At 40.8% G+C, this 13,178-nt stretch overlaps 1 protein-coding gene across 1 annotated transcript; it reads right to left on the bottom strand.

Moving 5' to 3' along the window:
• Positions 1-117: 117 nt before the first annotated feature.
• Positions 118-12,505, bottom strand: LOC311053826 (uncharacterized protein; the record flags this gene model as incomplete). Its single annotated transcript, XM_084069520.1, has 6 exons — positions 118-1,024; positions 1,464-1,492; positions 2,401-2,560; positions 11,901-11,980; positions 12,095-12,136; positions 12,233-12,505. 6 exons carry the CDS (start codon positions 12,503-12,505, stop codon positions 118-120), a joined length of 1,491 nt encoding a protein of 496 aa, XP_083925646.1.
• Positions 12,506-13,178: the final 673 nt, after the last annotated feature.

Below are 13,178 nucleotides of genomic sequence, written 5' to 3'. Positions count from 1 at the left end.
TTTTGTGTACGTGAGTATGCTATTCCTGATATGATCTGTGGTGTCATAAAAACTCAAAAAGTAAATAAGAAAAACATTTAAAAAGAAAGATAAGAAAATATTATTGCGATACCAAATTTAGGCCAAACTAACAGGAGAGATGATCAGTGGAGCAGAGTTTGTACCACCAGCATTAGGCTCAGGACTGAAGAATGGATAGAGTTTCTCAGTGAAGGTGCAGCCAGTGAAAGAGTAGAGATGAACTCTGGCCCCCACATCATAAAAGGAGACCAGACCCTCCTCATAATTCACAAACACTCCCACTGTCTGGAGCTCCTCTCTTACAGAGAGGAGGACAACCGGGCCAGCAAGAGCCTCGTACTCATTTCCATTCCTCAACCATATAGTCCAGTAACCGTTCTTGGGACTCAGTGTGATTGTTCCCTTCCTGTTGATGGACTCTCTGGCCACTCCTAAACTCCACTTAGTCTTCCCTTTAACCTGAACCTCATAGTAAAACCTTCCTGAGGAGAAGCTTTGTTTTCCTAAGACATCGACACAGTGAGAGAATCTCTCTTTGTTGTCTGGGAGATTCTTCATTATGTTTCCGCAACTCACTTGTTTTCCATCCTCAGACAGGATGAGAAAGGGATTTGCTGTCTCAGGGTCCAGAGTTACATCCACTGCATATTGCTGGATCTTCCGTAGCTCAGCATCACGCAGCTTCTCCATCTCTTGACTGACTGTCTTCTCCAGCTGAGCCACGGCTGTCCTCACAGTCTCCACATATGAAGACTGATGGACATTGACCTTTGTCCAGTCCTTGGTGGGTGGAAGGGTGTTGATGGCTGGGACGCTCTGGAGGAGGAGGACTAGTTGGAGGTGGTCTTCAATGTGTGAGAGCTGCTTCAGCTCAGAGCTTCTCTTTGTTAATTCAGTGATTTCCTGTTGCAGCTCATTAATGAAGCCTTCAGCCTGTTTCTTTGTTGTTTTCTGCTTCTCTTCAATCCCATCAATGACCTCAGCCTGGCTTCTCTCAATACAGCTGATCAGAGCAGTGAAGACCTGCACACTGTCTGCTATCACTGTGTCTGCATCTTTCTTGTTGAGTTCTACTGAGTGTTTGACCTCCTGAATCTTCAGTCGTCTCTCCTGGATCTTCTGCTGAACCGCAGCCTCTGTCTTTACCAGCTCAGCCATCTTTCCTTCATATTCCTTCATCAGAGGTCCAAATTGATGTAACTTGTGATCTGACTCAGTGCTGGACGGATAAAGGGTTGAGGCTAGGATTATGGCTAGGATTACACCAAGTACAGTTAGGATTTGGGTTAGGGAAGGTTCAGCAGGTTCTTGGTTTTTGTTGGCAGTTTTCTCTTTATCTGGTTTAGCAGGTTCTTGGTTTGTGTCAGAAGGTGTTTTCTGCTGATTTGATTCTTTAACCTTGATACAGGTGTTGCAGTGTCCACATGGAGTGGTGGACATACCCAGACCACACGGACACAGGGACGCGAGACTGCTGGGGGGAGAGTCCATTTGTACATGCTGAGAATACAAGTAAAACAAATGTAGTTATTGAATGTACTTCACTTACACCAAAAACCTTCATTGCTACCCGTTCTCACTCCCAAAATGGCACATTTTGCAGCTCTATCAGTAGCCCTTTAATGTCAACATTTGACATGACCCAGTGCGACGTCACATGTTGGCGAAACTATGCCCACCCCTAACCCAAACCCTAACCAAAACCTCACAAAAAATGATGCATAAACCTAACCTCACAGTAATCAAAAACAGCCATTTGTTGCGACGTGCTTTGGAGTGGGGAACAAAAGGCACACCCAAGGCTAGATTCAATTAGGGTTGCAGACTAAGCTCTCAAAGTGACTACGCCACTGAGCTTGCTGTTCCAGCTGAGTCATCCCTATGTTCCCCAGGTTCTATGTTCCCCGGGTTCTATGTTCCCCACTAACCTTAGGGCTAGTGTTAGTGGGAGGTGTTTAAAAAGGCAAGTTAAATGCTCTGTTGCAATGGCCTATATCAGTTGTTCCTAAAAACTGCCTCCAATAAAAAAAATCTATTGTTTATTCCTTTGGCCACCAGATGGCGGCCTCATAAAAGATAAACATACAGTGCACCAAGATGGTTAAAAGCAATAACAAGATAGTACCAGTGAATATTGTGAGGCATATTCACTGGGGACTGTGAATGGCAGGGGCGTCCAACCTAAGTTAGACCGCATACACTAAAGGGTTAGGGTTAGGTTTTAGGGTTAGGGGCCATTGTTTCGGGTGTTATTTGAAGCTCTAGCCCATTCCCAATGCATCACTTTTGTACCCCTGTCATTTTCCCTCCCCAATTTGTTACTATAGGAGTGTGTGATTTGTTTAGTTTTTTCTTCAGGATCGTACACATGCATTCTACCTGCTGGTTGTTCATGTCCATCTGAGCAGCGGTGGCTCCACCAGCCTCCTCCTCCTCCTCCTCCTCCTCCTCCTCCAGACTCTCACTGATCTCCTCCTGCTCCCTGGAGTGGTCATCCCTCTGCTTCTCAACCTTGGCCTCCATCTCCTCCTCCAGTTCTCTAATGCAGGGGTTTTCAACAGGGGGTCCGGGACCCCTAGGGGGTCCTCAGAGTTACTACAAGGGGTCCGCCAAATCTTTGTGTGATAGAATATTTGTTTTTACACTTGCCACTTGAACCCTTGAATCCCTATTCTAAGGGGAACTTTGAAGACCCCTGCTCTAATGCAAGGCTTTCAGATCAATGTAATGATATTATAGGTTAACATGTGATAATCATCATTTACTCTTACGTATTACTCTTACTCAGTGATTCTCAACGTTCTGCAGTTCAATGACCCCCATACATTAGGCCACGGACCACCATTTGATATAATTGTTTTTAATCTCTAGGACCCCAATCTACACTGTATTGTCCTCAGTGTTAATTGAACTCTTAAAGCGTGCAAATGGAACCATATGGACATGTAATTGTTCATTCGGTTCCATTTGTACACTCTCTGAGTTACACAGCTGTAAGGGTTCATTTGGTTCCATTTGTACACTCTCAGAATTACAGATCTGTAAGGGTCCATTTGACTTGTGGGTGCTGGTATTCAGACATAAATACTTTATTTAACGTGTATGCACTGGTATTCAGCGCAGTACTACTCTATTTGATGTGTGAAATAAATAATAAATGCAGGAAGCTGAATTAGCCAACCCCCCACTAGTTCTGGAAAAAGGAACTTATACTGTACAATATAAAATAACCACTAAAGCAAAACATTGTCCAATGTTGTACAAATCGCAATAGAATACACAAGTGCATACTGACATTACCAGTTAGCCAGACGTTATATTTTCACTCCTGTCCACTTGTCCGTCTGTGAGTCCGCCTGTGAATCAACTCCATAGACACAGAACAGTAAGAAACACCCAAATTGTGGCACTGCGTCTTTAAACGACCTTTGACTTCCGTCTGGCTGATTTACTGTAGATATGATCTAAATGACTTAATTCCTTATTTTTTCTTTTTCTTTTACTAGGTGTGTTTGTGTTCCATCGGTTAGACTGTAACCCCGAGTGTAAGATATTGTTATCAGCAACAAGTCACATATTAACCACTTGGTTCAGAATCAGCTTTATTGTCACATCACAGGTGTATGTGGTAAAGAAGTGTGTTAAATTATTGTAATGTTTTGTTCAAGCTCCATACTTACTTACCAGTTATACTTAACTGTTATATTGTGCCTGTGACTGATGTCATGCATGTCTATATTTTCAAGTGGTCTTCATCAGTTGAAGCACGTTTAAAGCTGTTAATGATACAGACAAGTCCAGTAGGACTGTCCTCCTCTAAAACTAATCTACATCAACCCAAAATAAACTAGAAAAAGTGCTCCTCGGAGCACAACTCTCCGCTGTTGGGAATGTTGGGAATGTTCTATCTGTATAAGTGTCCTATCCGTCCTGTCTGTATAAGTGTCCTATCCCTCCTGTCTGTATAAGTGTCCTATCCGTCCTGTCTATGTAAGTGTCCTATCCGTCCTGTCTGTGTAAGTGTCCTATCCGTCCTGTCTGTGTAAGTGTCCTATCCAATTGTTACAGTATCCGCCATTTCTCAACCATTTCGTGATTGTTCCTGTCTTACCTCACTCTTACCAGACTTGTGTTGGGAATGTTGGGAATGTTCTAATTCTTATGTTCTAACTGTCCTATCCATCCTGTCTGTATAAGTGTCCGATCCGTCCTGTCTGTATAAGTGTCCTATCCGTCTGTATAAGTGTCCTATCCGTCTTGTCTGTATAAGTGTCCTATCCGTCCTGTCTATGTAAGTGTCCTATCCCTCCTGTCTGTGTAAGTGTCCTATCCCTCCTGTCTGTATAAGTGTCCTATCCGTCCTGTCTGTATACTGTAAGTGTCCTATCCGTCCTGTCTGTATACTGTAAGTGTCCTATCCGTCCTGTCTGTGTAAGTGTCATATCCCTCCTGTCTATGTAAGTGTCCTATCCGTCCTGTCTGTGTAAGTGTTATATCCGTCCTGTCTGTATAAGTGTCCTATCCGTCCTGTCTGTATAAGTGTCCTATCCGTCCTGTCTGTATAAGTGTCCTATCCGTCCTGTCTGTGTACTGTAAGTGTCCTATCCGTCTGTGTAAGTGTCATATCCCTCCTGTCTATATAAGTGTCCTATCTGTCCTATCTGCCAATTATGTATCAGCCATGCAGCCATTTTGTGATGGTTCCTGTCTTACCTCACTTTGACAGTGGCAGAGACACTGTCAAAGTGACGCCATGTATTTATACAGTATTTCACCGTATTGTCACGTGTCACGTGAGGCTTGACCAATCGGTGTGTCATATTTAGAAAGTGAAAACAATACTCTCCTGCGGAGAGTAAAAAGCACAGTTTTTCGTTTGGTCAAAATTTATAAACATTACATTTTCCCCATATGCATGCATGGTACCTGTATGCTGGTGGTCTGTGGTATTCTGAACTATGGACTATGACTATAAACAATGAATGGCTCAGTTAACAATAACTGCAGTGGCTCAGGTGGTAGAGCGTTGTGGTTTCCAGAATCCGACCAATATGTCAATAGGCAAAATAGATATCCAGTTGTCCAGAACCGCTGATCGAACCGATATGCCCATATATGGACATGCCAATATTATGGGCATATACTGATGACATCAGGGATCTCCATACATGGACATAAAAGGGAGACAGGTAGACAGACAGATAAAGAGATCTCCATATACCTGTACAGTATGGGCACAGAAGGGACACAGATAGACGGGTACAACAGGTGCTCTGACAAAGCCCCTGACACTATGACTCAGACATATCGGTCGGATCGGCGGTGCAACGTAGGTGTGAGGGCCTCGTAGCGGCCCGAACCTCCAGTAAATTATATTTTCCCTCACATGGCCTGATATCTCAATATAGTATTTCTCAAACATTATCATCTAAACCCTGATACAAAACAGCAGTTTTCATTAGAATAATGCTAGAATAATGCTACATCATCATATCTATGATATGATGATATAATCATCATATCAGGCCTGGAATTTCATCATATTATGGGCACGGCCACTTGGCTTTTGGTGATGTAAATATTTTGAGGGCACAAAGGCCAAATTCCAGGGCAGGAAGGCCATCAAACAAATAAAACAATAATTTTAAGTCCACATAAATAATTCAATTTCAATACTTAAAGGTAGGGTAAGTGATATTTTTTGGTTAAAACAAAAAGTATTTTGTTAAAAGGTTAAAATACTATATTCTGATAGTAATCATTGCTATAGAGTGTTTGTTCAGTAACAGGAGTCTCCCCGTCTCTCCAGCTCTTTAATAAACAGAAAATACATTTTTCGGTAGGTGTCAAAATCCCAGCCAATCAGGAGAAAGTACCCATTTTAAGCTTAATTTGTATAGTGTTCCAGTTCCAATTTTGCATGCTCATTTCTTAGTGTCATCACTTCCAATTTCACTTGTTTAATCTGTATCCTGATTGAGTTCTCTGTCCTGGTTGGATAAAATTGGAAATGAAACTGAAACTGAAACGAAAAAGCAGTTTCTGTTTTATAAAGAGCTGGAGATACAAGTAGACTCCTAATGCTGAACAAACACTTTATAGCAATGAGTACTATCAGAATATAGAGCTATTTAACAATTTTTTTAACCAACGCAAATCACTTACCCTACCTTTAATATTACTATCTGTGAAATGTGTAAATAATAAAGCTGTTTATTTCACAAAATACAGTAATGGTACAAATGACTAATATTTTTTTAAACTACTGTCAAAACTTCAGGGAGGGGGAGGGGGGCTAAGAATTCAGAATCTCAAAAAGACACTGGTGTATAAAAAAAGATAAAACGCTACCCCAGCTGATCGTACGGTACCATGTCCTCCTCTACCCCTTCTTGTGAAAATATCTACGAGTTCACAGTGCGTCACACGATGTGAGCTTGTATATTGGCTATTTTTGCAACAACAACAAAAACATAGGGGGGATCAGGGCAAATAATGTATTGCTATATGGAAATCACTCTCAACTAAATAAAGAATGGTTTTACATACATGTATTTGTACATCACTTCAAAACAAGGCGGGCGTGGCGACGGCAAGGCCTTGAGGCTCATGAGGTGCACCTGAGTTGACAAACCGTGGTAGATGGAAGAGATGATTTCAATTGCAATGATACGGTTATCAATAGATTGGATGGGCCGGGGTCAGGGAGAGCGCTGATGTTTTGTTTTGTTTCACGTGAATTCAAGTGAATAAAGGATGGTTTTACATGCATGACTTTTTACATGTCTTAACCCATTCAATCCGGGGACGCATCTCTGTCATTTTAAGATTTCTTTGGCTATTTTTGAAAAATCATGTATTTCTTTGTGCAAATCTTTGAATATATATTTTAAAGTGAATATTTTTAACTCAAATCTTTGCTTCTGGGGGGGGTCCCTGGAACAACATATTTTGAGATGGGTGTCCGCGGCCAAATACATATAATTTTGGGGGTCCTTGACATGAAAAAGTTTGAGAACCACTGATATTATAACATACTGTACGTTTTTTCAGAAATCTGACACACACACACACACACACACACACACACACACACACACACACACACACACACACACACACACACACACACACACACACACACATGAAGCAAATATTTGGGTTAAAAATGTTTGCTGCTTTAAAAATATATTATATATATTCAAAGATTTGCAAAAATGTCGTGATTTTTCAAAAATAGCAGATCTACAAGCTCATGCCGCGCTACAAGCTTGTATATCTGCTATTCTTTAACCCTTCCATTGTGTTAGGGTCATTTTTGACCAGTTTTCAAGTTAAAATAGGTAAAAAGTACCCTTTACACTTCATTGGAACGAAGACACTTGTGGTGTTAAGGTCCTTACACACCGGGGCGATTTTTTTCATGCGAATAATACGTTTTTTTAAAAAACCTTATAAAGTCAATGCAAGCTTACATGGAGCGAAAAAGCGAAGCGAAAAAGCGTCTTTTAATTATTCGGAACGAGTCCGAATTTTGCGTATATTCGCTGGTGTGTAACCGCCTTTAGGGTCCGAAATGACGCGGCAGAGAAGTGTGGCTCAATTCCCCCCAAATTGTCAATATTCAATGTTAACATGTTTGAGAGTGAGAGAGACTTGTCCTCAATTAGCATTTGCTATCAGGAGTAAAATAAAGTTTGAGTTTATGAAAAATAAATGACTTTTTACCTTCTATGGTATACGGGTCAAAAATTACCCTAACACCACTAGTATAGTGTCACTATTTTTAATAATAACATTTTTTAAAGTTAAAAAACGAAAACAAGTATTTTTTAAATATTTTTTTGAGGAAATGTGTTCTAATTATTATTCTTAATTATTCTATTATAGCTACATAACATCATTATCCATTGCCTTCATGTTAGGAAATTTAATGAGTGAATTTTAACATTTTTATAATAGAAAACGAGATATATTGAAAGATGAAACCCTAGCCCTAACTCAACATAATATTTTTAAAAGTGTTTACATCGATATGAATGCATTACAAGTCAGCTATGAGGTGGGAGAAATAAATTAATGTTTTTTTTAATTTATTTTTTGTATTTTGGGCTGATTTAAATCACGGGTCAAATTTGACCCGCTAACACCACCAGTGGGTAACACAATGCAAGGGTTAATAGCCCAAAGAAATAAAAAAAAATAAAGATTCTTTCCCGGTCTAAATGGGTTAAAAGACAAGACAGGGCTTGCCACAGTGAGGCCTTGCAGTTGCATGAGGTGCACCTGAGTGAGCTGCTAGGTGAGCGAGTGCCTGTGGCGAGCAGCCTGCATAGTGGATGGAAGAGATTATCGCCGGTTTCCAAAGTTCATATTTTAAGTCTGTAGAGTTTAGCAGAAACATATACATTTATTCTCACATTACAGGCCAAAGTAACTTCTGTTTAGCCTGTAGAAAATTCCATTTACCTGTAAACGGATGTTTTATGTAATGATCAGTGTTCATGGTTAAATGACACATGGAATAATGATTTCAACAAATTCCCTGCTTTTACAAATTGACTGTAATATAATAATACAAAGCTATAAAAGCAACAGACAATGGTAATGTTGTGGTTGTGTGAGCAGCTACACAACAACAGGCTTCATATCTTAAGCACATTTGAAAACATTTTTACAATAAAACAAAAAAGTTATCATTTCTTAAAACACAACTAGAAAAAGTGCTGCTCTGAGCACAGGTCTCCGCCAGGTCAGGTAGGTTATTGTGGCCTCCTGGTGGCGCTATAATAGGCCAATGTGTAAATGGTGCCTTTTCTTCTTAGGCCTTTCAATCGGACACTGCATTCATGATTTGAGGCATTTTGTTCCAAAAATGTGTTTTGCTAAATTAGAACTACTGGTGGCGCTATAACAGGCCAATGTGAAAAGGGTGGTATTTCTTCCTCGGCCTGGTGGAAAAGTGAGCACAAAATTTCATGGTACGTTGATGATTTGAGGCATTTTGTTCAAAATGCACCTGCAATCCTGCAAACTTTGGAAGCCAATCTTAGCCAATCAGGATAGAATATGGAAAATCGGACAGATCAGTGTTGATCACATGACTATAGAGATAATGTGTACCGATTTGCGTGAGGTTTGGACAAAGTCTGTAGGAGTGATATCCAAAAATGTGTTTTCCTGGTGGCGCTATAACAGGCCAATCTGAAATATTCGCATCCAGGGAGTGTCTGTGCACAGTTTCGCAGCGGCCGGGCCGGAGATTAGCTGTTCACAGACAGATACACGGACGGACGGACGGACGGACGGACAGACACACGGACGGACACACGGACAGTCGGACACATGGACAGACGGACAGGGTGCAAAAAATACTCTCGCCATGCCTTTCGGCCTGTCGGAGACACTAAAACAAATACATTTTCATACATTAAAATCATCTGAATTTCTTTTTACAATAGATCTAAAACATTTCCGTCCATCTCAAAACCATCTGAAAACATATTTATGCAATAATAAAAAACAAAAGCATATTAACACCATCTGAGAACATACAATATAACAAAAACATTTTCATAATTTGGGGAAGGAAGGAAACCACCTTGTGTCCTGATGATTACATCTCACCTCCTGGGTTCACAATATGGATATAAAATAAACTCTATAATCTATATTCAGGCTAATCTCTCAAGAACAGATTCTGCTCTGCGTTTGAATCTGTCAGTAGCCATGTTGACAGCCCGTGCGCATTGGTTACAAGTGGGCATGCATCAGATCAGGAAGCAGGCCGCACTTTACCCAATTAAATGTATTGGGCGGGATTTACGTGTGTGCCGTTCCTTCCCCACTAGAAACAAACCGAAACTCATTTAACAACAGCGTCCTCGAAACCGACAAGACCACGGAAAGTTAGTAACATTTTAAATTTCTCTATCATAGAAACAAGTGGGCTTATAACCAAAACGATCCATGTTCTTTGGGAGAATTGGTGTTAGTGTTCCGTGGAGAAATATTGTTAGTGGGAATGAAAACATAGTCGCACCACCGGAAGTGAAAGGCTGAAGGCAGACCAAAAACTCCGGTTTCCTTGCGCACAGGTGCTTCGTTGAGCTCCTCCCAGAGCAAAGTGAATAAGTAAAAAAACAGCAGAGGGCGCTGTTTTTCCTTTTTATTTGGCGATGGGTTCCCAGATTGTATTCAGGCTTATATAATACACCAACATACATTATACAATATAATTACATCCTGGTTTTGGGGACCAGCAACCATGTATGCTCATTGAAAATGATCACATACATATGTTTGTACTTTAAGTAAAAGTACAAACAAAACAAAAAAATACAAATAAGAGATAAGAAAAAAACAGGGACTCTGACTGGATGTTATTAGCCATGTGCATCCTAATTAATAAAAGGTTTGTTCAAAACTGACATGATCAGACTCAAGTCACTGCCCAGATCTTGAAGAAGCAATGCTGCTGGCTCCATAGATATTCTACAATAAGGTCTATCGTATCTATCCATAGATACCAAATCCAGATAATCTTCAATCCAGCTTTCTATAATGACATTCAATTTTGTCATCTTCCAATTATCTATAGTTAAACATAATTAAGTACCGTATTATACTTAATTGAGAGAAAGGTTCCATCTTAATCAAATATTGTAATTCTTTTGAAGTTACTCTATCTTACCTCCCAATAAACCCTTTGTTGTTCATAATGGGAAATGTATATCCAATACTTCTGAACAAAAAAATCTTTCACATTTATCCAAGATTTAACCTCGACATTCAGTTAGTAGACTTATTCCAGATTTGAATAAGTTGGATAAGTTTAACAGTTAGGTCTTGATGGTACTGTGAGTAAAACATGAGTTCAAAACAATTACTGTAGCAGCATTACAGAATGTGGGTCATATTTGAACAGTTTAATGAAGATGTTGGTGTATTCAACATCTCTCATTTGGTTGACAGACTTTTGTTCAATTCTCATTCTCATTGTGATGTATTTCTTAATACATCACAGACAACCAGACAAACTAACAGACAACCTAAACAGTACATCACACAAACATTTAACATCATCTTCAAGGGCACCAGATCCATCGATTACTTCATAGTTGTTGCCTAAAGATAAACATATAAACATTAAACATTACACTGAATCACAAGCTCTCTGTCAGTGATATGTTTTTATAGTCGTACATGACTGTTACGACCCCCACCCTAGGGGTGGTGTGAGTGCAACATATATGACTCTTTGAAACCAGTTTGCAAAAAGAATGTATATTTATTACAAAGTTCACGGTCAAAAAGTCATCAAATGTCCAAAATGTCCTTAAAGTCTAGTCACAGGTTACCTTTTACCTTTTAACAATATCAACATATGCTATTGTGGCTGCAGGTAAATAAGCAAAACAAAAGAAAACAAAAACAAGTTAACTGGCCAATTGAAAAGGAAACAAAAACAAAGACTGTTAAATCACTCAAAAGGGTTATCCAAACATTAAGTCAAAGTCAGCCTTTCCTAAGGGCTCAAACCATACTTTAACAAACCAAACAAACGAGGGGTCAGTGGTGGAGAGGACAGGGAAGGTCTCATCTCAATGAATTAGCTGCCTGCAGTGCTTTTATAGCCATCACATGATGGGTGATCAAGTCCACCTGTGGAGCACACAGCCCATTAGCCAATTGCACCTCTATAGCAGAGTCTAGCCAATCACAGTGGGATTTAGAGCCTTCTCTCACTCCTCCTCACCCATGACAGACACCTCCTGCATGATAAGGAAGAAACATGCAGTCAGTCACCTCTTCCTCATACATGTCAATAATATATTACTCATACATCATAATAATACATAATCATAAGGTCACCTGACCGTAACACCTCCCCCTCAAGAGGGAACTTCATCTCCCCCAGATGAAGTTCACTCAATAAGGACCTCCACCTGTAATGTATCTATAGGGAAAAAGACACAAAAAAAAAACATTAACAATAAACTCTTGACAGGGCGTCTGCAAGGACATTATCCAGCCCTTTCTTGTGGCGTATCTCAATATTAAAATCCTGTACCAATAGAGACCATCTCATTAGTCTCTGGTTCGAGTTCTGCATCTGTTTCAGAAAAACCAAAGGGTTATGGTCAGTATACACAAGCACTGGCAATGGACTTGAACCTACATACACTTCAAAAAACTGCAAAGCTAAAACCAAGGCCAAAGCCTCCTTTTCCACTGTGCTGTAGTTCAACTGAGCCCCACCGAACTTCTTCGAGTAGTAGCAGACGGGATGGTCGATGCCCAGCTCGTCCTCCTGCAGCAACACAGCACCCGCACCGCTGTCACAGGCGTCTACCTCCAGCTTGAATGGACGTCTGAAGTCAGGCGCCGCCAGGACAGGCGCACTGCAGAGGAGCGCTTTACAGGACTCAAAAGAGTGTTGGCAGGCAGGTGACCAGACGTAAGGCTTCTTCTCACTAGTCATACTAGTCAGTGGTACAACCACTGCTGCGAAATTTTTGCAATAAGACCTATAAAAGCTACTCATACCAATAAACCGGCGAAGTTCCCGCCTGGTTTTAGGTACTGGATAGTCAAGTATTGCTTTGATCTTTGCGTCCAATGCACGCACTTTGCCTTGTCCCACCTGCCTTCCAAGATATGTTACCGTGGCACGGGCAAACTCACATTTAGCCACATTCACTGTGAGATTAGCCCCCAGTAACTTTTCAAAAACCTCCCTTAGCGTGTGAATATGTTCAGCCCATGTATTAGAAAAAACCACCACATCATCCAAATAGACCTCGCAGTCTTTTACTCCGCTCAGAACTGTGCGCATCAACCTTTGAAAAGTAGCCGGCGCGTTACGGAGGCCAAAAGGCATCACTGTGTACTGGTACAACCCATCGGGTGTAACAAAAGCCGAAATATCAGACGCACGCTCAGTCAAAGGCACTTGCCAGTAGCCTTTGAGTAAATCCAATTTAGTAACAAATTTGGCGGCGCCGACCCGGTCGACGCAATCCTCCATGCGCGGAAGAGGATAAGAATCAGCCACTGTTACATTATTCACTTTTCTATAATCCGTGCAAAAACGCATGCTGCCATCGGATTTGGGCACTAGCAGACAAGGAGAGCTCCAGGCACTTGAGCTCGGA

This window comes from Gymnoscopelus microlampas (assembly GCF_963454915.1).
Source record: "Gymnoscopelus microlampas genome assembly, chromosome: 2".
In the NCBI taxonomy this organism is placed as follows: domain Eukaryota; kingdom Metazoa; phylum Chordata; class Actinopteri; order Myctophiformes; family Myctophidae; genus Gymnoscopelus; species Gymnoscopelus microlampas.
Note: the sequence above shows the minus strand (reverse complement) of the source record. Positions and strands in the feature narration are given on the sequence as shown.